The sequence below is a fragment of the Schistocerca serialis genome, chromosome 8, assembly GCF_023864345.2.
Source record: "Schistocerca serialis cubense isolate TAMUIC-IGC-003099 chromosome 8, iqSchSeri2.2, whole genome shotgun sequence".
NCBI lineage: Eukaryota > Metazoa > Arthropoda > Insecta > Orthoptera > Acrididae > Schistocerca > Schistocerca serialis.
In genome coordinates this window covers 49,995,315-50,020,413 of record NC_064645.1, presented here as the reverse complement: position 1 = coordinate 50,020,413, position 25,099 = coordinate 49,995,315, and the positions used below count along the sequence as shown (strand labels likewise).

General features: G+C 41.2%; 1 protein-coding gene across 3 annotated transcripts in view; it reads right to left on the bottom strand.

Annotated features, from left to right (window-relative positions):
• The window catches only part of LOC126417174 (uncharacterized), a 114,294-nt gene that overhangs the window by 74,667 nt on the left and 14,528 nt on the right, over positions 1–25,099 (bottom strand). For all 3 annotated transcript variants that reach the window (XM_050085075.1, XM_050085073.1, XM_050085072.1), the window contains 2 exons: positions 13,967–14,160; positions 10,424–10,546 (listed from right to left, as the gene is read on the bottom strand). In XM_050085075.1, the coding sequence (XP_049941032.1) occupies positions 10,424–10,546; positions 13,967–14,160 (317 nt within the window). The remainder of the gene's footprint in view (positions 1–10,423; positions 10,547–13,966; positions 14,161–25,099) is intronic.

The following is a 25,099-nucleotide window of genomic DNA, read 5'->3' as shown; positions in this document are numbered from 1 at the left end:
GTGACAGCAGTAAGTGCACAGCACCCATTCTTAGGCACAACAACCAAATCTGAGCAATGGTGCTGTGCGCTTACTACTGTCAGATGGTTTCATTTTTCAATGTTAAATAGCATGTATGACATGTGAAGTTATCACAATAATTTTCCACTGTGAAGATGATCAATGATTAAAATCGGTTGTGAACAAATATACTGTAAGACAGCGCAGTGTTTACCATGCATTTATCAAAGTATACCTATGCTGTTGGCAGTCATTAGAAAAAAATTTTGATCATATTAGAAGAAACATCTTTTGATATTTGGATTCAATTAAAAAGGAGGCAGCAAAGATTAAAATAAACTACAATAAATACCAAAGGAAAACACCAACTAAAACATGAGAGCACAATTTGGAAAGTTAAGTGGTAAGATGGGCACACTCCAGTCGAGAGACAATTTTCATGCTGTGACATTGCCTCATCAAAAGAAAATTATAGGTTTTCAATGATCCAATGATTGTTGAAACTAGTGCCTGTCAGTAACACAAGACTATTCTGTGCATATTTTTTCCATTGTTTATCCTTAGTTCATATGTCTTCTAATACACACAGTAAGAATCCATTGAAATTGAAGGCCAATAAATACCTTCTGTTTCATCTTGTCACTTTTCATATCTTTCAGCTTAGTAACAAAACAGTTTAGTTTTGCTTTTGCTCTTTCCTTTGACTTTATATTTTGTGAATATTGCAATTTTTCAATGTTGTAATAACAAATGAAACTGCAGTAACTGATTTAAACAAATCTGAATTAATTAAAATGATCTCTGATGCAAGATTTTAACCATCATTTCTCCCCACTTCAGTGCATACATACACTCTCCTACCTTAACATGAATCTAGAATTACACTGGTGTACGAAATAAGCAGGAACTAAATTTCTAATCTACAATATGATGTCAGTAGTCAAGTTTTGACAGTTGTTTCTGTAATTCTGTTTTACACATTCTAATGGAATAACTATTCACAATTCTTTTGGCAATATTGTTCTTTTTTATATAAAATAACTTGAACAGGAAGTTTTATTGCTATTATTTGGCCTTTGTGGCCAGTATAACCACTGGATCAAAAATGACTGCCAATGGTAATTCCACTATGACGTCCTGTCCTTGATGGGAGCATTGCTAGGACACACATCGACTGGCTGTAGGTTTATAAGATCAGTATTTAAGTCCCCACAAAACATTATCAGTACCCTGTCAGACCATTTGTTAATGGTTAAAAATATCTGTTTGGTGGGCTGTGTACAGTTAGGGAGACTAGCCTTATGCTTGCAATCTCACAAGTATTGCACAATGTTCAAAGAACTGTTTGACATGAGAATGTCTCAGATATAGGGCTTGGGATTTGAGTGTTTGATTCTTTTACATTTCTTAACTAGTTCTATAACAAAATGTTCACTTCTAACTGTTCAACTTCTGCAGCTGAGAAAATATTTCCTGATAAACACATTAAACATTTCATTTACTTGTACTGATGGTAGATACATTTCACTGCAAGTGTTCACGAACTGTACTTATTTCCTATGATGCACTGTATTCAGATGATCGACGTAAGTTTCTTCCTAATACTTTATAACATGCAGTGGGAGATATTTTTTTAGGGCCTGCACAGCGAGCTCTTGAAATTTTGACTTCAACTACAGGTACTTTCAATACCTACTATTTCTAACATTTTGCCTTTACAACGTCAAGAACAATAGTCGTTACTGCATGGTAACAGATAAATGGTTTAGAGTTATCTGATGGCAAAAGTAGCACAGTTTTAGTTTTTCAAAGCAAGCAAAGCTGGATAATTTATATATCTACCTCCACAGTGAATGGTGGTGACTTCTGCTTGAATCACACCTGAGTGTGATCATGTCATCTTCCACGATACATCATTCAAGATCTGCAGTTACATGGTTTCCAGTGCTTGTCACACAAATTGAGGTGTGAAGTCAAGGGGGACTGCACTTAGATGATGGATGCCTGCTGCTACATCCTTCCTGTAGCAAGCTCTTCATCTCTGAGTGGCACTTACACTCCATGTTCTTAACTGACTGTGGGATATATTCCAATCTCCCTCCCTTCTCCTACAAATTTTGCCTTCTATGGCTTGCTCTAGCACAGTGGAAACTATTCTGTGTTGTCTTGAAACATATCCGATCACTCTGTTCCATTTTCTGGTTAGTTTTTTCCGTACATTCCCATTTCTGCCAACTCTGCAAACGACTTATCTTTACCTGTCTTGGCAGTCCACTTTGTTTTCAGCATTCTTGTGCAACAGCACATTTAACACTTTGACTCTCATCTTTTCCCACAGTCCACTACTCACTTTCATGCAATACATAGATTTTTAGAAATATGTGTGTGTGTGTGTGTGTGTGTGTGTGTGTGTGTGTGTGTGTGTGTATGTGTGTGTGTGTGCGCGCGTGTCACAAAGGAGCTTCTTGGGAATAAAGAAACGTGGTAAGACCACCGAAGAAGATCAGAAGGCATTGTCCTCTTATTAATGAATTTAGGATAAAAAAGAGGGGCATTGTAGATGAAGGGTTTTGTTATGACAGTTGTTACTGGAAAACAGAAAAATGAAACGTGTTTTATACCGCCAAAACATGTTACATTGGTTGTGAAAATGGTCTACCTGGGAATGAAAAGCTGAAACCAGCAAGTCATTGTGGGATGTAGTAAAAGCAAAAAAAGTAGTAGACATTTCATGGCTATTTACTTTTCACCCTTACAGGAGGAATTACAATAGTGTCAGAAAGTCAACTTTCTTTGCCACTTCAGTGACAAATGCAAGTGTATTATATAGGGAGACAGCAGCAAACACAATGCTAATAAAGGCCTTAATGGCAAAAATTATAAAACATAATGGGGCATGTGCAATAAACAAAAATTACTAGGGCATGTGCAATGAACAAAAATTACTACAGGAATATAGGTGCTGTGAAAGACTACCACAATCTCAATCCAGTAACAGGAAACAATCAGTACCACAGTCTGACAATTACAAGATACAAAGACAACAGAAATAGGAAAGCGAGAGAGGCCTGGGGTGTATAGAAGATGCATGCTGGAGGATCTGCAACGAATTGACGCACGGTGCAGGGAATGGCAATTGAATCTCAATGTAGACAAGTTTAATGTGCTGCGAATACATAGAAAGAAAGATTCTTTATCATTTAGCTACAATATAGCAGGTCAGCAACTGGAAGCAGTTAATTCCATAAATTATCTGGGAGTAGGCATTAGGAGTGATTTAAAATGGAATGATCATATAAAGTTGATCGTCAGTAAAGCAGATGCCAGACAGATTCATTGGAATAATCCTAAGGAAATGCAATCCGAAAACAAAGGAAGTAGGTTACAGTACACTTGTTCGCCCACTGCTTGAATACTGCTCACCAGTGTGGGATCCGTACCAGATAGGGTTGATAGAAGAGATAGAGAGGATCCAACGGTGAGCAGCGCACTTCGTTACAGGATCATTTAGTAATCGCGAAAGCGTTATGGAGATGACAGATAAAGTCTAGTGGAAGACTTTGCAGGAGAGACGCTCAGTAGCTCGGTACGGGCTTTTGTTGAAGTTTCGAGAACATATCTTCACCGAGGAGTCAAGCAGTATATTGCTCGCTCCTACATATACCTCGCAAAGAGACCATGAGCATAAAATCAGAGAGATTAGAGCTCACACAGAGGCATACCGACAATCTTTCTTTCCACAAACAATATGAGACTGGAATAGAAGGGAGAACCAATAGAAGTACTCAAAGTACCCTCCGCCACACAGCGTCAGGTGGCTTGCGGAATATGGATGTAGATGTAGATTGTTAGAACTTATGGAATGTCTAACTGTGAACTGTGTGAACAAGATACACACTGTGAAACTTCGAACAAATGGTTGTGCTCAAATTGCATGTCACAAACACATTAGCTGATACATATCTACATCCTTAACCTACCCGCCTACTCACTACCTGTTACCTTATATGCATGATCTTTTACTTCATTTTGTACATAATTTCTTTACTCCTCATAACAACTACCCTGTTTTCATCCTTGCTATGAGATATTTAAGCTGAGACAGGCAAAGTCCTCATTGCACCTAGAGGTCACATTTTCCATTGCGAAGCCATGTTTCGTCTGACAGCCTCCACTTGCTTTCTTAGTATTTGTCTGTAGAGAATATGTATTATACAATAGTGGAATAAAATAAATTATCTTAAACTTTTCTCAAAAACTGTTTATGATGATTTGGCTAAGCACTGAATCATTCCTCTTTAAGTGAACAAGCAACATGTGACCCACAGCCATATTACAAACGTGTGCCTAAAGGGAATGGAACAAGTGGCCACTGACATGTGTGAGGGAATGCTGTGGCTGGCAGTGGTCTCGCGGCAGGTGACATCAAATTTTGTATGAACAGTGACATCAACACAGCTTTGAACAAGTCCAGATTACGCAGGAGAGTCATGAAACCGTGAACAGTCACTCCTAAGACTGTCAACACCGAAATATTGTATCAGACTGCTCAACAATAAGATTGTGTGCCCTGCCACTTAAACTACAGGGAATAATATCTGACATTCAGTGCCACTGACACTATAGAGTGTGAACTGACACCAACAATTATTGATTGCTACTAGTCACTGAAACTAGATCATAACATCACTCCATAATCACTTGAATTGTTCACTTTCTAAATAAAATATTTTGAATCTGTACTGATGGCTATCTTGAGATGCTTTCCAGCATGAACAGTTCAGTTCCATACATAATGTGTCTATATTTAACATTCATATGAGACAAAATTGTTGGCTTTCCTGACTCAGGTTTCAACTAAATGCAATACATTTTGAGAAGCAATGACTTTCTCAAATAGCAAAGAAAAAAGCCAAGGTCGGTTTATTACTCATTGAACTCAGATTCGTGCCGTGCATTTTCACAATACACCATTAAAAATCATTTGCGTGCAATATGTTAACACTATTGTTTAAATGAAATATCCATGGCCCTTTGAACAGTTTGTTACTGACAGTATTTTGGGATGCGAGTATTGGCTGATAGTCTATAGTAATTTCCTATGCCTCGTGTCCTTCCTTATCTAAGGTCTGCAGAAAGTTTTTATTCTCTTCAGCACCTGTGTGCATATCCTCTGTTTTTCCAGGTGGTGAAATTTTAGAAAATTTTTATCCAGTTAACGTTATAAATTAAAACTGTGTACCAGGCTGAGACTCAAACTCAGATAAATGTTGGACAAAATCTACATGTAGTTGTCTTATTACTCCATAATCTCACACCCATATTTTTAAACTTTTAATACATAGAGCATTATTGAAATGTGGAGATTTTTAATTATAAGATCTACAATAATTTTGAATTAATATGCCTTGTGAAGAAAATCATTTTAGTAGGCACACTGTACTAATTGGCCAACCATTATTATTTATCCAAAATGGCAGTGCAGGCTGAATGAACAATAAACCAAGTTTAACAAACAGGAGTCCTCAGTTGGAGGGATACAAACTGTAGATAAAGATACTGCCTAGTTTATCTACCTTAATGTGCCCTGGGAAGAGTGAGAGCACCCTGTGTCCAGAAATAGGGCTGCAGGTTTCAATTTTTTGACACATCAGCATTGTCATGGAAAACAAACTGTTTCTTAAGTTGCAAAAGATCGACTCAACTCTAATAGATTTTGGGCATATTGTCAAGTGTGGGAAAATAAAGCTTAGAAAGGACTGTACAAGCAATAACGCCCCAAGGAAGCTATATAAGCTCCCACCCACATTCCGGGACCAGGAGAAGGAAACTAGTCCAAGAGCTGACAGTCTATGCAACAACACTGTTTCTGCATTCATATTCCTAGCCAGATCATGCTTTCCACATCCACTATTTCTCGACAGTCCAATGGCTATGCTCGAGGGTCCTGAATCGCATATTTATGTGGGAGCTCTCTGGCCAAAGTTTACTTTTTACTTTTTATGTGACAGAGCTCTCACCTAATTCCATGAGACAAAACTCTGACGAGAGATTGTACTGACGAATGAACAGGAAATATTTTCTTGAGAACTACTATGGTATAATCACTCCTTCTGATAACCTTTGTATCAGTAATTGACTGCCCATTATTCACTAAGATGGCCTCTAATTTGGATCTCTATTTGAAAAGGCGAATTAGGGTGACTGCAGTAATATTACTTTAAGGGAAGATTAGTCAAAGCAAATAAATGAGAGTTTACGTAACATATCACATTCTATTACTTTACTCCACTCTTTGTATCACATCTTTTGGCATCTTTTAGTACCAGTAGAAGTGACTGTAGTTATGTTATTCCATTGGTGCGCTGTAAGTGAAGACGAGCCAACTGAGAGCAGTGTCAACATGTAGTAATGGTCATATTGTTCCTTTTCAGCTTGTCATTGATGCAGCAGCAGTCTTAACATTGTTTACCATGCAACAATAATCATGCGAGCACACTACTAAATCTCAATGAGAATCAATTTGTCAAGTGTTAAAATAAGTGTATTTAAAGAAAAATTGCAACTCTTCAAAAAGATCAGGTCTATTTGTTGTCATTCTATGACATGCTTCTGTCATGTTCTCCCCAACTATTTGTTCTAAATAGTTGGAGATGATATTGAGTACTAATTCGCAAGATGTCTTATCACATCCACCACTTACAGAACTGTAATTTTAGCAATTGTTTGACATTTTGAATCTCCTCCAATAACAATAGTGTGATTGGGAAACATTTGTACTAGTGAACTGGTTTTTTTTTTTTTTTTTTTTTTCTTCGGAAGGTTTCGGTTAGATATAGGAATGGGTCTGGTGGTAGACAGAAAAATGCAATTACAAGTATACAACAACCTTCAGCACTGAGTCTTATCCAAACAATTTCACATACAGTTTCAATTTCAATCTCAGTTATTGTCTACTGCAACAAATACACCTCCTGCATTTCCCATTAGCCTATACTTTCATTATCCACTCAGATTTACTCCAAAAACCTCTCTACAGTCAAAGGTTTTAGCCAACTTTCTGCGCCTAGAATATGCTTTTTAGGGCTGCTTCAAACTCTGCACTAACCATATGAAGAAGAGTCCAGTAAAATCTACAGTTCTTTACTTTAGCAACCAGTCTGCATATTTAAATAAACAAAAAAACTGAACTTTTGCATGGGTGTGAACTTCCCCATTGAACTTTTTTAGTGACGAAGACAACTAATTGTGGAGTACAAATTCCACAAAATGTAACATATATATTATAATCATATTGCCATTCTTGATCACTTGTTTTTCTTTTATTTTTCTTGTATCCAAACGCAAGCAATTTAGCATATCTGCATCATAATATGAAGGACAGCACAAACAACACTGTTGTGTAGTTTCTTTCAGTTGCAGGTCAAAGAATTTTAACACTTAAATATTTGTTTTTCTCAGTGAAGTATCTGGTGTTGTTAAAAGAAATCCCATCAAAAAGTGACAAATAAGAAATGCCACATGTGACTTCAACCAGCGACACATTTGTTGAATTTGCAGTTTCATTGCATAAAATAGTATATTTCACAACATTCATGTGATGGTTGAAGACATTTTCATTTTTGTGGTTTTCACTGTTTTATGATAAAAAAAATTGGCATATGATGGTGAATTTTCTTCATGAATTACTTTCAGTAACAATATTTTTCCAAGCTATGGCGCAGGCACCAGTAAAAAGTGTTTCTTTCTTTGAATATATTCTACAGCATGAGAATGTAACGAGCATAAGCACATGCACATTGAATACATCTTAATGAAAACAGGGATCAAAGTTTTAATTTCTTTTCTATAAAAACTTTAATTCCTCCTCCCCCCCCCCTTTTTTCCCTTTCTCAAAGTATGTGTTTCATAATATGCGCTTTCTACATACTATTTCTGGAGATATTATTTTTAAAAGAAAATGTTTGTAACTTAATACATCATGTTTTACAGCAACTTTTGTAGAGACCTACAATTTTCACTTTAAATGTTTAGAAAAGCATGCTATTATGAGAGTGAAAAAAATGACTATCTCTACACGGAAGTAGATATGCTGGGGAAAGAAAAGTAACTTATTTATGAAGTAAATATCTGTGTGGTTTCAATGCAGTCCTTTCCAGTAACTTACAGATGTATAGGCTACTTGGGCGCACCAGAAAAATAAACTGTCTGCCAATTATTTATAATTTTTATTACACCTCAAACAAGTTTCGACACAGTTGTGTTAACCTCAGTGGGTGCTCTTTACCTAATTTTTTCCCCTAAAATATGTTTCTACAAAGAAACAATATTATGAGAAGGAAAGTTGCTACTCACCATATAGCGGAGATGCTGAGTTGCAGATAGGCACAACAAAAAGACTTTCATGATTAAAGCTTCGGCCATTGGCCTCCATCAACAACAGACACACACACACAAATGCAAGTAACGTGTGTGGGGAGGGGGGGGGGGGGGGGGGGGTTGCTGACGAAGACCAATGGCCAAAAGCTTTAAATGTGAAAGTCTTTTTGTTGTGCCTACGTGTGACTTAGCTATATGGTGAGTAGCAACTTTCCTTCTCACAATATTGTTACATTCCATCCTGGATTTTCCATTGTTTGATTTCTACAAAGAAAAATGCAGGCACCATTTTGGGAAACATATTTACATTATAAAAGAAGGGGCACTTACTCAGGGCAACAGATGCATTGAAATATGTTCAAGGGTACACCTCTCACAAAATACCTCTTTATGTAAGCTAGCACATGCATGCCCGCACACATAAGCACACACACACATACACAAAAATCAGTAGCGGTCTTCCCTGAGAATCAAATTCTCCAACTCCATCATTTAGAAAAGAAAACACATTTTAGGGGTTACAAACATGTTTTATTGAATCATTATCTTACTGCCTTGTTTTACATTCATTTCTTAGCATGAAAGGAAAGTGGAAAAGAAGATACACTAGATGAAAAAACATTAGAATGGCATGACTAATTCATATCTCACTGTTTCCTATAGAAAATCATGCATTACAGAGTATCTGAGCACAGACCATCTATTGCATTTTGAAGAAATTAATACAGTATGAATGGTAATCAGAAAATCTGCATACACTGTAGGGCTTAAGAGTAAGGATACATATGAGAAATGAGAAGCTTGTAAAGAGTAAAATTGGGATACACATGAAGTATGAAGCAGATTAGATGGAAGGGTCAGTACACAGATCCTTTCATGTTACCTGTGATGATGATGATTCTGTTGCAAGAATACTTATCATTATGCACTTCCCAGTGCTTTTGCATGCATTAGTACATAGGTGCAAAGGACAAACAATGGAACTATATCACTTACACTCATGTGATACGAAAACTTCTTCAGTATTTTTCCGTGCTTACTTTTTTTATATTTGATGTATGTATCTGATCTACTTCTTATTTTTAAAGTAATAAATGTAACAGATAGTGAGATTGCACTGTGAAAAACACAGCATTCAGCACCTACAGCTGAAGTGTTGGATTGAAAACTTTTTAACAAAGGCATATGAGCACATCTGAGACTGCATTATTTTAATATGCCGATAGAGGTCTGTATATGCAATATAAAATCATTTTTATTTTGTTTATGGGCTCCAAATACACAGTCATGAAAATTTCTGATCATTCTGACACCTCTCTTCTCTTTGCATTTTATCAGTATCTGCTTGTTTATGAAGGCTGCTGCATATTGTCTTTTCCCTAGCTTTATCATTTTCATGAAGTTTGGCAACTTCTTTCAGTTGGCACTCTACCAAAAAAAAAAAACAATCAGTACCTTCACTAAGTAGTTTGTCAACCAATCTAGACTAGTGCAGTAAGCTGTAACTAACAGAAAAAAGACTTCGGAATGCTGCAGACAGATATACTTTCAAAACAATATGAACAGGTGCATTACAGATAATTACACCAAACCTAAACTCAAAAAAAGTTGTCACCTTGTGTTCTGTATGACAATGCTTCCTAACACAGCAGATATGTTTGACCTCAGTTGTCTGTCTGAAACTGCGCCTTCCAAATCTTGTAACCATCACTTTACTCTCAAACTGGTTTTAACTATAGGAAGAGCTGCAAGGCAATAATGATAATGACATATTTGACACTGAAAGATGATTACTGGTGCATGACAAAATATTTAATTTCTTAAAATTGCAATATTTGAAGGGGGAGTGGAGGGGGGGGGGGGCAGATATGCAGAAGAGGATGGGGTTCATTACAATGTGGCTTTCTATCTGAAAGAATGGTAGAAATTATCCAGTAACATTACAGGAACTAGGCTACAGCATTGACTTTCTGCACATTTCTCTTAAGTCAAGGAAATTTGTATGTGATATGATTATATGCATGCCATTCATAATTTGTCTTACCTTTTCAATATGTTCTGGATATTTTTCCAGTAGTAACTCAAATGCTTTCAGTCTGTGGACAAGGCCTTTTGTGTAATCAAGACGATCTACTCCCAAAACAAATTTCTGGTTTGTAGGTAATACCTAGAACACACAAAATCACCTGTAACAATTTTAGTCACTTGGTACAACATTTCACTGCTACAACTGTTCATACGTATCGGCAATGCAATAATCCTTCAAAGCAAGTGACAAATCAGAGCTTAGGAAAAACATTCTCTTCCATAAATTAAGGAATCTATGGAACTTACAAGAAAATCTTGTATTGTCATGGCACCAAATAGACTAAACTGCAGTGGGGAAACACAGGAAATATGTGGCAAACTTATGTTATACAAATTTGATGCACAGTAGCAGGAGCCACAAAAAAGAACATGGGACAGCTAGCACATCTGGATGGAACTACCCATACACAAATCTGTGGTAGGCAGAAGGATGCCACATTCATCACAAAGTGGGTCATGATTTCTACATCTCTTGTAGCATCAGTTCGAGGTTGCAGGGAATATCATACAATGGAAAAGAGGGAAGGTGGGGGTCAGCAGTACAGGTAAGGTCGGAGTGTCCAAATATGTTCGCACAGCGCCCACTGTGCCCTGGAAGAGATCTTATGAAAACCTCTGTGTTTCAGATCTCCTCTGAGACCACATCATCAACTCTACGAGATTACTCTATTCATCTGGCAACCCAGCAGGTACATTATTCTCAATGACTTCACACATCTTGGGAAAGTCTTGTCCAGCCCACTAGGAAAGGAGCCAGGAAAAGAGGGACAGTTTTCTGACTGTGAATGAGTTACAGTTTAGTCTGGAGAGCTATTCCCAAATTCTATTAATCTGTCACACATTTCAAATTACAAGCCTGCCAATACTGAGCAAAGCGACCAATCTTATGGTGCCAATGTTTCTGTCAGAGAAGCACAGTGTACATCACTTGTTTCCCAGGGCTACTGCAATTACTGGAGCCTATAAGGATGACAGCTAATAATGATATTGGATCTTATTTTCATCTGATGGACGATAATACCCAGTCTGAACAGATGCCCTGGTGGGCGACTACCTTCAATATGAATACTTCACTTGCTTAGAGTGGCCAGCTGGCTCCACAGACTTACATGTGACTGAACCTGAGGAAGGAAGGAAAACAGGTTCAGTGCTCTACTGACTGTGAGATGATAACAGAAGAAGCAGCAGCACACATAGTAGAAGGATGGAAAAGGAAACTAGTTGTATATTTTCTCGGGAAACAGCCTCAGTGTTGGCCCAGTGTAGTTTAGGGACAGCATGAAAAAACATAAATATGGATGGCCTGATTGATATCTGAATTACCGTTCTTCTGAATGCAAGTAAGATGTTTTATACACTATGACACATAGTTCAATGGATGAATTGGCATGGGCCACACTAGGCTAAAAGACTGCAGCTACCCCACCACCATTTTAACACCAGATGCCACTTGTCACAGAAAGGAAAACATTATCACTAGCTACACTGGATGGCTCAGTCCAAATTATGGGAAGCCAATTTGCACAACCTATACTGCCATATAATGATATCAACCCTGCAATAACATTCTGTATGCTGCTAGCAGAGCCTTGACCAAAGTAAGTGCCATGAACGTGACCTGGGGCTTGTTTCAGTATACCTAGTACTGGTGCAACTACTGGAACATATACAAGCACAATGCTTTTTGTTGTTTCAGAGATCTCCAAGATCCCTTAAATTATAGACAAGAATGTATCTGACATGATTATTGTACTTATATAACAAAAACAGGGAAAAACCACCAATGCTGCAAGAGACACACTTAAATAAAGTAGACTGGTGATTAAACTAGTGGCACTGAAATGATCTGTAACTGTGCAAAATAAATATTGCTGAACTGCATTAGAAGCAGACTTCTTGGAATGACAATCACAGGATGTACTTTTTATCAAAAGGGAAATTCAGATGAGAATACTAATAAATTATGAGACAAAATTTACCTTCAGAAAGTGAAATGTGTAGTACTACTGATAGACAAGTGTATGAGTACAAGTTACAATACTGTCCAAGCTTCTGGAATGTTACTTGGTCTACCCTCACAACAGGTGGGTCCATCTTATCCTGGAGTCTGAGCAAGCTGTCCTTCCTTTTTAATCTTCCCTGATGAAGTAACTGACAGTTCCAAAGGCTAGTATAGTATCATTACTTTAATGTGTACCAACCGGCAGTACTACAGGACGTACTTTCTCTGTTATATTTCCCCTCATCATACACTCCTTTATTCTTGGAAACCAGAGGGAACGGAATGTGGTGAGAGTACAGTCAATCCTAGCAGTTGGCTTGAAAGTAGAGGTCTATGATTCATTGGCTGACAAAAGAAACCAAGCGCCACAATATTTCAAAGTCAGACCTTATCAGATGCACAGATCCATGGAAAGATTATCATAATATATGCCCCTATTCATCTCTTTGTGTTGCTGGAGCAGAGAATTTAGATATTGCCAGTTTCTAGAGGGTGTTCTATTCACATTACGCCCTCTGGAGTTGCCATATGATAACAGGAGGCAGTTACATCATGAACATCTTCCTATATCTTAAGCACTGTGGAATAATATTTCCAATAATTTTGCACTTTTTCCCAATATTGACATAATTCTCGGGCATGCAGATTTCTGCAGCCTATCTGATGATGACAGCACAGGTAGATGTCACTTTTAGCGACTTCCTGTTCTGTCGCACTTCAGCTACAACAGACATAGTCGTAGCCGCAAACACACTGTGGCATAAGCTTCTGCCTTCTGAGACAGTACCATCACATAGACCATCTATCTCATGATCTCATTACTGGAACAAATGTTACATTAGTGAGGCACGGTACCAAGCACTGTATTTATTTCAGAAATCACACCACAGCACACAACCACAAAAAAATGTCCCACAATAGAGTAACCATCTCCAGTAACAATGCCAGCCCCTCCCCCTCCCCCCCAATGCCTGCCCAGGACTGACATGGACCACAAACGGATATGATACAGGTACAATAAGAGCATGTACAACTACAACATCTCAGTGCAGCAGAACACCTGGTGATGGTACGTTTGTCAATACTGAAATCTTGAGCCTCTTACACACTTATATGGGACGGAATAGCTGACACATTCTATCTCAACAACTGTATATTCTCTCCTACATTGGTGCTGGATAGAGATCAAACAACTGAAAGTTATGTCTTGTGTAAAAAAAGAAATATAACAAAATATGTTGCAAAACTTGAGTTATTCTATCATATTTGCATTTGTGTATACCACCTGACAACGTTATTTGTGACACGCAGAAATATTACTAGTAAATCAGTAAAACAAGCAACATATCAGATGGAAAATCCAGTCCCAAAGTGAAAAAAAGCTTGGATAAAGAAGGAAGTGAAAGATGGCACTGGAAGTACAAATAAATTTAATAACATTTCGGACTTTAACGTAATCTGTAATAACACTGAATGATGTTGCACATCACAACTTACTTTAGGTGCAACTTCGGCCATCTTGACAAACCGGTCATATGGAATACCGATAGGCAAGGGCCTAACGAGCACTGTGCGGCCACCATGTTCAACAAGCAGTCCTTTTCTGTCTACACGGCAACCCAGCCTCCTTTGGCAGCAGTCGATGAAATTGAGACAGTAATCCTCAATGTGGAATCCCACCATGTCATTACCTAAGTATATAGTCAAGAAATTAAACAATGGAAAGTCCAGGTTGGAATGTCAACAATATTACTATAAAGATGATACAGTGATATGCAGAAAGGCACAACGAAAACTCTGTTACACACTGAGCTTTCGGTCAAAGCCTTCTTCAGAAAGTAATGCACACCACATTCACACAAGCAAGCACACTTCACGCAGAAATGACTATTATGCGAGGTGTGCTTGCTTGTGTGTCATATTTACAGTGAGGAACAATTACAAAGATTGTAAATTAAATACAGCAACCAGCCACAAACAATATTGCTGTTATCAAGTTCTAATTCTTATGATCTGTTTTCCCATCAAACACCTAACATGAAACGTCCAATTATAGCAAGTGTGATACTATACAAATATCTCTTACCATTACAGAAGTCTTACAGCTGCTACCATGTATTTCCTCTTTTGTTACAATTGTAAGCAATGGAACAAGTGGCACACAGAATTTACAGCTTATGTGCTGATTTTATTGCAAGGCAAATGTGCTATTTGCAAAACTTAACAATGTCAGAATCCTAATGTGCATTTACAATCATTTCCACCAGATTAAAAGTATAAGGAGTATCAGAAGATTTTACAAACCATAAAGAAAACCACAGATATATTAACTGGCTTTCTTTCTGGTCTGTAAATCTTCTGATACTTGAAAAAAAAAGTAGTCACTGATAGTTATTTGTTGTAAATGTAGCCTGAGGGGGAATTTCAGTCCTTCCATTCTTTGTGACCCCTCCTTCTGTTACTGCCAACGAGTTGTCACTGGTTGCCCAAAGGAGATAAATGATTGCAGCTCTCATGATAATGTCATTCATACTGTGATTGCAATATCAGTAGATTAAGAAAGAAACATCATCTTCCAAATACATGTCTATCACTGTTGTTGTTTATGTGCAAGAACACACTTTACTTCCAGAGCTTTCATTGACAACTTTACCACTGTGTTCCCATTTATTCAATCATTTACATGTTTGCTGTTAGTACAACACATTTGTTATCTGCTTGTTATGCGATTAATATGGCTCAATTCTATGATAATCAAGATCAAGATCATATACACGCTGCATGATTTTTTTCACGGCAGAAAGAATGCCAGAAAAACTGAAATCCTGGTAGCACTAAAGATTGCAACAGCAAGAGCGTGAGGTGGTGTACTACAAATAGTTCGGAAGAAGTGCATCTTCATGCTTTCGCGGCATAAAGACTGTTCCATAAAATTTTGGGTGTGCAGCCGCCTAAATTCTTCTTCTTATTCTTCTAATATTTCGGCTGAATACGGTACAGCCATCTTCAGAGTGAGCCAAGGTAACTAACGCTCCCGCAATTGCTCCGTCCTTTTAAACTTTAGTACCGAACCAATGCGTATGCATCCAAAGATACACAAGGTGCCAGAGATGTTGATACACGGCAAAGAGGTGTAACATACACATGGAAATTAAATCGATGGCTGCACAGTCAATCCACACGGTGATATCCATGTGTCACAGAGAGCTGCACCGCCACGACGTCTTTGTAATTAATTACAGAAATTGCCGGATTCCATGATTTGTCCAAGATGAAGCCACTATCTCTATTACTTAAATCCGTTGCCAACTGAATTTCAATTGCTTCTTTCACTGATGAGTCCCTGAAAGATGAAGTCGAGGCCAAAATTTCGACATTATGGTACACAATAGAGAGCCCAGTGTCCATACAGTGCTCCGCTACTGCAGATTTATTAGGTTGTAAGAGACAGGTGTACCTGCGGTGCTCTATGCATCTCTCCTGGACTGTATGTGTCTTGATTATCATAGAACTGACCCATATTAATCCCTTAACAAACAGATAACAAACTGTTTTCAATTTCAGATGGTATTCAGCCGAAATATTAGAAGAAGAAGCTGAATTTATTGGCTGTATGCCCGAAATTTTATGGAACAGTTCAGAAGAAATTTATATAAGTAAAAGGAATGAAAATCCATGAAGAAGAAAGTAACTTTCAGTCTCCAAAGAAAAATGTTACTGGAAGAACCAAATGAGAAGGACAAATTCCAGAATGAAATTTACATTATTTGCATTATTCATTCACAACACGTCATCCAGTCATAAAAAGCTGGCAGATGTAATTAAAAAATTTGTTAGCTGATCTAGTAGAACCACTGGCACATTTTCAGGTTTCAACTGTTGTGAGCTATGTACTAAGGTTGAACTGGGCGCACAGAGCTACTGAATGTTAATTGCTTTAAAGAAAAATCAAACTGAGAAAACAAATTGTGATACAAAATTGTTGGCTAGGCCTTACTTCCAGGAGGTGAAATCTGTACTATTGCCAACATACACAGAAGGAATGGTCAATATTAAAGTACACAACAGGAATGATCGTTTGAAGCAGAAAAGGTCAGTAAATGTGGGTTCTAAAATGCATACCTTAAGAGCTACAAGCACTTTTTCATCTTTGATATTGTGAAACACATATCTACTACTGAAGAAGTGCTCATATCTCTTACAGTATGCAGTTTAGAGCCCATGTTTACAGGACTTTTTGCTTTGAATGATAATTCCTGCCATGTCCCTTAATACTGACCATTCCTCAAAGAACACCCTGTATACCAGTAAAAGGGATACAATTTCTAACTAACTTTCAGGACTAGTAGTTATTTCCTCGAGGATGAAAAAGCAATATACAGGGTTAGGTTAAAAGGCAGTAAGACTCCAGGATGAGAGAGACCCATCTGTAGCAAAGGTGTCGGTAGACAAAGATGAAAAAAAAAAAAAAAAAAAAAAAAAAAAAAAAAAAAAAAAAAAAAAGGTCACAGGTGCAAGGGGGAGGGGGGTGTGGGAGGTGTTTTTTTTTTTTTTTTTTTTTTTTTTAGGGCGCACAACTTCAACGGTCATTAGCGCCCAGACTACGTTAGGAACGCACCGCGAGGCACAAGTTTAAAACAGCAACTAAAATGGAAAACACGATAAAAGACTGACAGGCATAGGAGTAAAAAAACAGCATAATCAAATGTCCTTAGACAGGTTTGTCAAGTTGATAAAACAAAGAACGCGAGCAGCTGATCCTGGGTCATCCGCTAAAATGGCATCGAGAGTACATGGCAGGCCAAGATCAACACGCAGTGTAGTAAAATCCGGACAGGACGTTAAAATGTGGCAGACCGTCAGCAATTGCCCAAATGGGCAGAACGGCGCCGGCGCAGCCGTCAGCAGATGGCGATGGCTGAACCGGCAGTGTCCAATCCGTAACCGGGCCAAAACTACCTCCTCCCACCGAGAAGGGCGTGAGGAGGACGTCCAAGCCACGGGAAGAGGTTTCAAGGCCCGAAGCTTGTCGTCCGTAAGTGCAGCCCAATCGGCATGCCACAGAGATAAAATGCGCCGACAAATGACACTGCTACAATCTGATGAAGGGACACAACAAGAATCTGTCTGAGGCTGGAGGACCGCAGCCTTGGCCACGGCATCTGCAGCTTTGTTCCCAGGGATACCGACATGGCCAGGAACCCACATAAAGCTAACCGGAGAACCGTCGTCCACCAGCTGCTGAAGAGAACGTTGGACCCGGTGCACGAAAGGGTGAACCAGATACGGATCTCTGAGGCTCTGGATGGCGCTCAGGTAATCGGAGCAGATGACGTAAGCAGAATGTCGGTGGCGGCAGATGTAAAGAACAGCCTGGTAGAGGGCAAAGAGCTCAGCTGTGAAGACCGAACAATGGCCATGGAGCCGGTATTTGAAACTTTGTACTCCGACAATAAAAGAACACCCGACCCCGTCATTGGTCTTAGAGCCATCTGTATAAATGAAGGTCATATTAATGAACTTCGAACGAAGTTCGACAAAACGGGAGTGGTATACCGAACTGGGGGTAACCTCCTTTGGGAGCGAGCTGAGGTCAAGGTGAACGCGAACCTGAGCCTGGAGCCAAGGTGGCGTGTGGCTCTCGCCCACTCGAAAGGTTGCAGGGAGTGAAAAATCAAGGTGTTGAAGGAGGCGATGAAAGCGAACTCCAAGGGGTAGCAGGGCAGAGACATACAACCCGTATTGACGATCGAGAGCGTCGTCAAAAAAGGAACGATAAGACGGGTGGTCGGGCATTGACAGTAGCCGACAGGCATACGACAAAGCAGTATATCGCGCCGGTAGGTCAGTGGCAATTCACCGGCTTCAGCATGAAGACTCTCGACGGGACTAGTATAAAACGCTCCGATCGCAAGACGTAAACCCCGATGTTGTATGGAGTTGAGGCGGCGTAAGATGGACAGCCGTGCAGAGGAGTATACGAAGCTCCCATAATCCAGCTTTGAGCGGACGATCGACCGATATAGGCGAATAGGACGGTTCGATCCGCTCCCCATGACATACCACTGAGAACAAGGAGGACATTTAGAGAACGGGTACAACGGGCAGCCAAATAAGACACATGTGGAGACCAGCTAAGTTTCCTGTCAAATGTAAGACCTACAAATTTTGTTGTCTCCACGAATGGGAGAGCAACGGGACCGAGTCGTAAGGACGGTGGGAGAAACACTTTGTAGCGCCAGAAGTTAATACAGACGTTCTTCTCGGCAGAAAAACTGAAGCCATTGATGACACTCCAGGAGTAAAGATGGTCAAGAGAACGCTGAAGACAGCGCTCCAGGAAACATGTACGCTGCGCGCTGCAATAGATGGTAAAATCGTCCACGAAAAGGGAGCCTGATACATCAGCTAGGAGGCAATCCATTATTGGATTGATCGCTATGGCGAAGAGAGTGACGCTCAAAACTGAGCCCTGTGGCACCCCATTCTCCTGGCGAAAGGTGTCTGACAGGACAGAACTCACACGTACCCTGAACTGTCGAACCATTAAAAAGGAACGAATAAAAAGAGGGAGGCGACCGCGAAGGCTCCATGTATGCATGGTGCGGAGAATGCCCGCCCTCCAAATCAAAGAACACAGCCGCGGTCGGGCGCTTCCGCAAGAAGTTATTCATAATGAAGGTCGACAAGGTAACCAGATGGTCAACAGCAGAGCGGCACCTACGAAATCCACATTGTACATTGGTAAGTAGGCGTCGAGATTCGAGCAGCCAGACCAAATGAGAGTTAACCATTCGCTCCATCACCTTACAGACACAGTTGGTAAGCGAGATGGGTCGATAACTGGAAGGCAAGTGCTTGTCCTTCCCCAGCTTAGGAATCGGTACAACAATAGACTCGCGCCAGCATGCGGGAACATGTCCCTCAATCCAGATGCGATTATAAGTACGAAGAAGGAAACCTTTACCCACAGGAGAAAGGTTCTTCAGCATCTGAATATGAATAGAATCAAGCCCTGAAGCGGAGGACCGTGACCGGGCAAGTGCATTTTCGAGTCCCCGCATGGTGAAAGGGGCATTATAACTTTCACGATTCGAGGAGTGGAAGTTAGGTGGCCTAGCCTCCTCTGCCTGTTTTCGGGGGAGGAAGGCAGGGTGGTAATGAGCGGAGCTTGAAACCTCTGCGAAAAAGCGGCCGAAGGCATTGGAGACATCCTCAGGGGCCACAAGGACGTCATTCGCGACCGTCAAGCCAGAAACTGGTGAGTGGACCTTAGTGCCAGATAGCCGGCGCAGGCTACCCCAGACAACAGAAGAAGGAGTAAAACTGTTGAAGGTGCTTATGAAAGCAGCCCAGCTGGCTTTCTTTAATAATACAACGGCACTGTGCACATAATCGTTTATAATTGATACAATTCGCCACTGTAGGGTGGCGTTTAAAGGTGCGTAAAGCACGTCGACGAGCACGTAAAGCGTCTCTACATGCTGCGGTCCACCAGGGGACCGGTACGCGACGTGGAGAAGAAGTAGTGTGAGGGATGGAATATTCAGCAGCAGTGAGAATGACTTCCGTGAGGTGTGCGACCTGACTATCGCAGCTTGTGAAGGTTTGATCCTGAAAGGTCGCCCTGGAAGAGTAGAGCCCCCAGTCTGCTTTGGAGAAGTTCCAACTAGTTGGGCAAGGAGAGGGGGTATGATGCAGGAGATGGATGACACACGGGAAGTGGTCGCTCGAATATGTATCAGAAAGAGCATACCACTAAAACCGGCGCACAAGTTGGGTAGTACATATAGAGAGGTCTAAATGGGAATAGGTGTGAGATGTGTCCGAAAGAAAAGTAGGGGCGCCAGTATTGAGGCAGACAAGATTGAGCTGGTTGAAAAGGTCTGCTAACAGGGAGCCCCTCGGGCAGGATGCTGGAGAGGCCCAAAGGGGATGGTGGGCATTGAAGTCTCCAGTTAACAAAAATGGTGCAGGTAGCTGAGCAATAATTTGCATCATGTCTGCCCTGGTAACGGCAGACGACGATGGAGTGTAAACGTTACAAATGGAAAATGTAAAAGTGGGGAGAGTAATTCGGACGGCAACTGCCTGCAGGCCGGTGTGCAATGTGATGGGATCGTAGTAAATATCATCCCGGACCAGCAACATAGCCCCTCCATGAGCCGGAATACCTACCACAGGGGGTAGGTCAAAACGCACAGAGGTGTAGTGTGCTAAGGCAATGTGATCGCATGGGCGTAGCTTCGTTTCCTGGACGGCTACGACGAGCGGACGGTGCAAGCGGAGCACCAACTTCAAGTCCTCTCGGTTGGAGCGAATGCTGCGAATATTCCAGTGAATAAGTGCCATCGTAAGAAGAAAAGGAAGATGAAAGAAGGGGTCACCTCGAAGGCCGCTGAGGGCCTGGCTTCGAGCGAGCACTGCCGCCGCTATCAGTAGGCGGACAGTCATCGTCCATCAATTCTATAGGTTCATCGGCCATCTTGGTAAGATGGCCGGGAGGTGGAGCTTCCTCCGCCGGTGAACGACCAGATGTTCGGCTACCAGCGGTGCGGCCAGGCGAAACGGATGACGGCCTGGGGCGGCAACCGCTGGGTGGCGCAGGAGAAGAAATGCGCCGTGGCGGAGAAGGAGAACTGTGCTTACTATGAGCCTTCTTGGAAGGTCGTTTAGTGGAAGTACTGGTCGACGGCTGGGAGTTTGAGGTACGTAGGAAGTCTGCACGGGACGGTTCCTTCTTGAAGGCCCGTGCATCTGACTTCTGGGTCTTCGTCTTGGCAGAAGCTGATGAAGGTGCTTGTGTCTGAGGGGTGACGGGAGGAAGAGGAGACGACCGCGCGATCTTAGCACTGGCCGAACGGATGACCGTGGTGCTGAAGGTCAGATCGCATGTCTGTGTCGCCACCTCCCTGGTAGTCCGAGGAGAGGCGAGGACAGTGCTGTATTTTCCCGCTGGGAGCAGCGTGGGCTTCCTACTAGCAAATAGCTTGCGAGCAGCCGAGGTGGACACTTTCTCTTTGACCTGAATTTCTTGGATACAGCGTTCTTCCTTGTAGATGGGACAGTCGCGGGAGGACGCTGCATGGTCACCCTGACAGTTCACACAACGAGGAGACGGAGGTGGACAGTCACCCTCATGGGCATCCCTGCCACAAGTGACACATTTAGCCGCATTAGAACAAGACTGGCGAGTGTGATTAAAACGCTGACACTGGTAGCAGCGCGTAGGTGTCAGGACATAGGGGCGAACAGAAATAACCTCGTAGCCAGCTTTGATACGCGATGGCAGCTGAACACTATCAAAGGTCAAGAAAAGTGTCCGAGTCGGTACAAGGTCATTGTTGACCTTTTTCATGACCCTATGGACAGCCGTCATGCCCTGCTCAGCGAGGAAAGACTGAATCTCCTCATCAGTCAATCCGTCGAGTGATCGAGTATATACCACACCATGAGACGAATTCAAAGTGCGGTGAGCCTCCACCCGGACAGGGAACGTGTACAGGAGTGTGGCCCGAAGCAGTGTTTGTGCCTGAAAGGCACTCTCAGTTTCTAGTAACAAGGTACCATTACGCAACCAGGTACATGACTTGACAGATCCGGCTATGGCATCTACGCCCTTCTGGATAACGAAAGGGTTGACTGAGGAAAAATCCTTTCCGTCCTCAGATCGAGAAACTACGAGGAACTGTGGGGCAGGTGGTAGTATTTTTGCCACTGGTGGCTGGTCAAGTTTCCGATTATGGGCAGAAGTCGAGAGAGAAGAAGACGAGAAATCCATTGCGGAGGAATCCCCCATGATTGCCAGCATCTCCGATGGCGCGCTCCTTCCTTGTGGGGACCCTCTCAGAGGGCACTCCCGCCTTAGGTGAATGTTTACACCTCATGTCACACCTCCCGAGAAACAGACGGAGGGACCAATCGGCATGGTCAGAAGGTATCAGCTCAGGCAATCACCCCTCCCTGGGCCTGTCCTTTACCAGGGGGGTACATGCATGCCTTACGTGTCTACCCAGGTGGGGAATTACGCGTTACCCCGTCACCGGCTACGCGTGCGAACGCGTGGGTCAGCCTTCAGGCGTGCACAGGGAGGAAGGAAGAAGAGGATAAAGAAGAGAGAGAGTGGGAGAGAGAGGACAGACTGTCTGAAACGCCGAGGCGGAGACCAGAGAAGGCAAGGAGGAGAAGGCAAGGAGGAGAAGGCAAGGAGGAGAAGGCAAGGAGGAGAAGGCAAGGAGGAGAAGGCAAAGAGGAGAAGGCAAGGGAAAGAGTAAGGAAGACAGTGAGATGGAGAAGAACAAAGTAAGGAACCAACCAAAGGAAGGAAGAAACGAGAAGAAGTGAAAAACTAAAATGACTGCAAATATAGGTCGTGGAACCATCCGTCTCCGGACGCAGGCGCTAACTACCCCCTTGAGGGGGAGGGACTCCTTTTAGTCGCCTCTTACGACAGGCAGGAATACCTCGGGCCTATTCTAATCCCCGGACCCGCAGGGGGAGGGGTGGGAGGGTGTTGCCTGTGAGGATGTGTTGGAGGATAAGTCATTATCTCTGGAGTTATGGGAAACCATTACCAGGTGGGAGGATCCAAATAGCTCAAGCAGTGCAACAGGCACTCTGTTCCCTTGAGCTGATCAACTCTTAACTGTCCATGTAATTGAAACAGAAATTACTTTATAAACTTGCAGATACATTGTAACAGTATATTTAGCAACAGTTTGTGTAATACTTCTTGCAAATACATCACATCAAAAACAGAGAGGGTCAACAATAGAGCTATAACTAATATTTCACAACAGTAGAGTTTGATGGCAAAACCAATGACTATTCTTTACTATGTGCCCCAAGGAGTCCATCTTTTTTCCATGTATTTTCACCATAAAAACTTTTCCGCACACCAATTTTGTGATATTTCTTAATTCATTTTATTTTCTTGGGACAATATGATTTACAACCTCAAATGAAATGTAATGCAATTAAATATGTAGTCAAATATATACTTTAAGCTGCAATCAGGTCATGAACACACCCTCTGCAGGTTGCGGGTGATATGCCTTGCGGTTGGTGTGGGAAAGGCTGAAGGCAGTGAGCTGCATGCCACTCTGTTTTTTGTGGCCATGAAGAAAACTTCTCTTTTTTAGGACAGTAACCTACAAGTTCAATAAATATGTTCAGTGCAAGTGGAACTTATAATTCAACCTATCATGACAAATGTTCAAATACTAGAAAAATATTGAACAGCTATTATTTTAAAACTGTACTAGGCTATCAAATACTTCTTTCAAAGTCCTTTTCTATGGCTATCAAATGCTTAAGATTCACAATCCATCCAATTCAGCAATTGCAGGCAGAATTTATACTGACTGATGAATAGAGTGAAGCTATGAGTAAGATAGAAGATTAGTGATTCATGTTCCACTGATAATGAGGACATTAGAAGAGGAGCATAAGCTTTGTCTGGACAGAGGAACAGGGTATGTAATAGTCTGTGTCCTAACATTTGCTATAAGTGATTTAAGGTAACCGTGAAAATTTTAAATGCAGATGGCCAGACAGGTAACTGAACCACAGTTTTCCCAGATGCGAGTCCAGAGCCTTAGCACCTGGCCGCCTCAGTCAGTGAGAATAGGGGAAGCATGCAATCTGCCACTTTCTCTCCTTCACACCACATCAAATGGCTACAGTGGAATTATAAGTGAAAAAATAGTAATGTGACAGTGAACATGCTTAGAAGCATCAAGTCAACATTGTGCTATTGTGGTTTAGGTAAACTGCACAATAGTCAATAACACAGCAGACGCCAAATGATAGTCTGTAACTAGGTATAAAGTACATTGGTTGAAGAACAATGGATATATTTAAACAACAAAAATACAAAAGAGACCACTGAGTATTAAAAAATACTAGGTGAAAAGGATACAGATGCAATAGATGGTGTACAGGTGGATACAAAGGAAATCCTGAAAGTCTTGAGATGCATCACAGAACACAGTCTAACAATTGTTCCCAATTTCTGAAAAAAATAAGTATCTTACCCCAAAAAACCATGTAGTGAGTAATAACAATAACCCTTCAACATACAGTACATCCTGCTGATATACGCAGCACATGGAGCAGTAGCAACCTAATTGGCCTACCGAGCACTTTACTGCAGATGGACAGTGGGAATCCAATCATGAAGGTTATCAAATAGCATTGCTTTTGTTTCTTAGAGTGGGCTCTACAGTAGCTTCCATACCCAAGATACAGCTAATGGAAGGTGGTGGCATTTGTCACACCACTTTGAGATCTTGGGAGTTCTACATCATCACTGCTATGTCCCAAGCAGGAAGTCTGCTAGGTTACATTATTGCATTCAGCTGAGGTCCCATGAGCTTTAAAATCATGTTCACAAATTGTCTATGAATGTGGTCTCTCAGTCTTACAGCCCTATGAGAATCACAGTTAATCCCACACTTTTTGCCTGTGCTCGTCACATACAGGAATACCTTCAAAAGCAAACAACTCAGTTCACAGAGGGGAGAGGGAACCTCAGGATCCCATCTCTCAACTCTAATTCCAGGAGCATGTTTGGGACTCACTGGCATATGGAGGATATATTTGCAAGAAAAATGGAACTGACTTCCTATG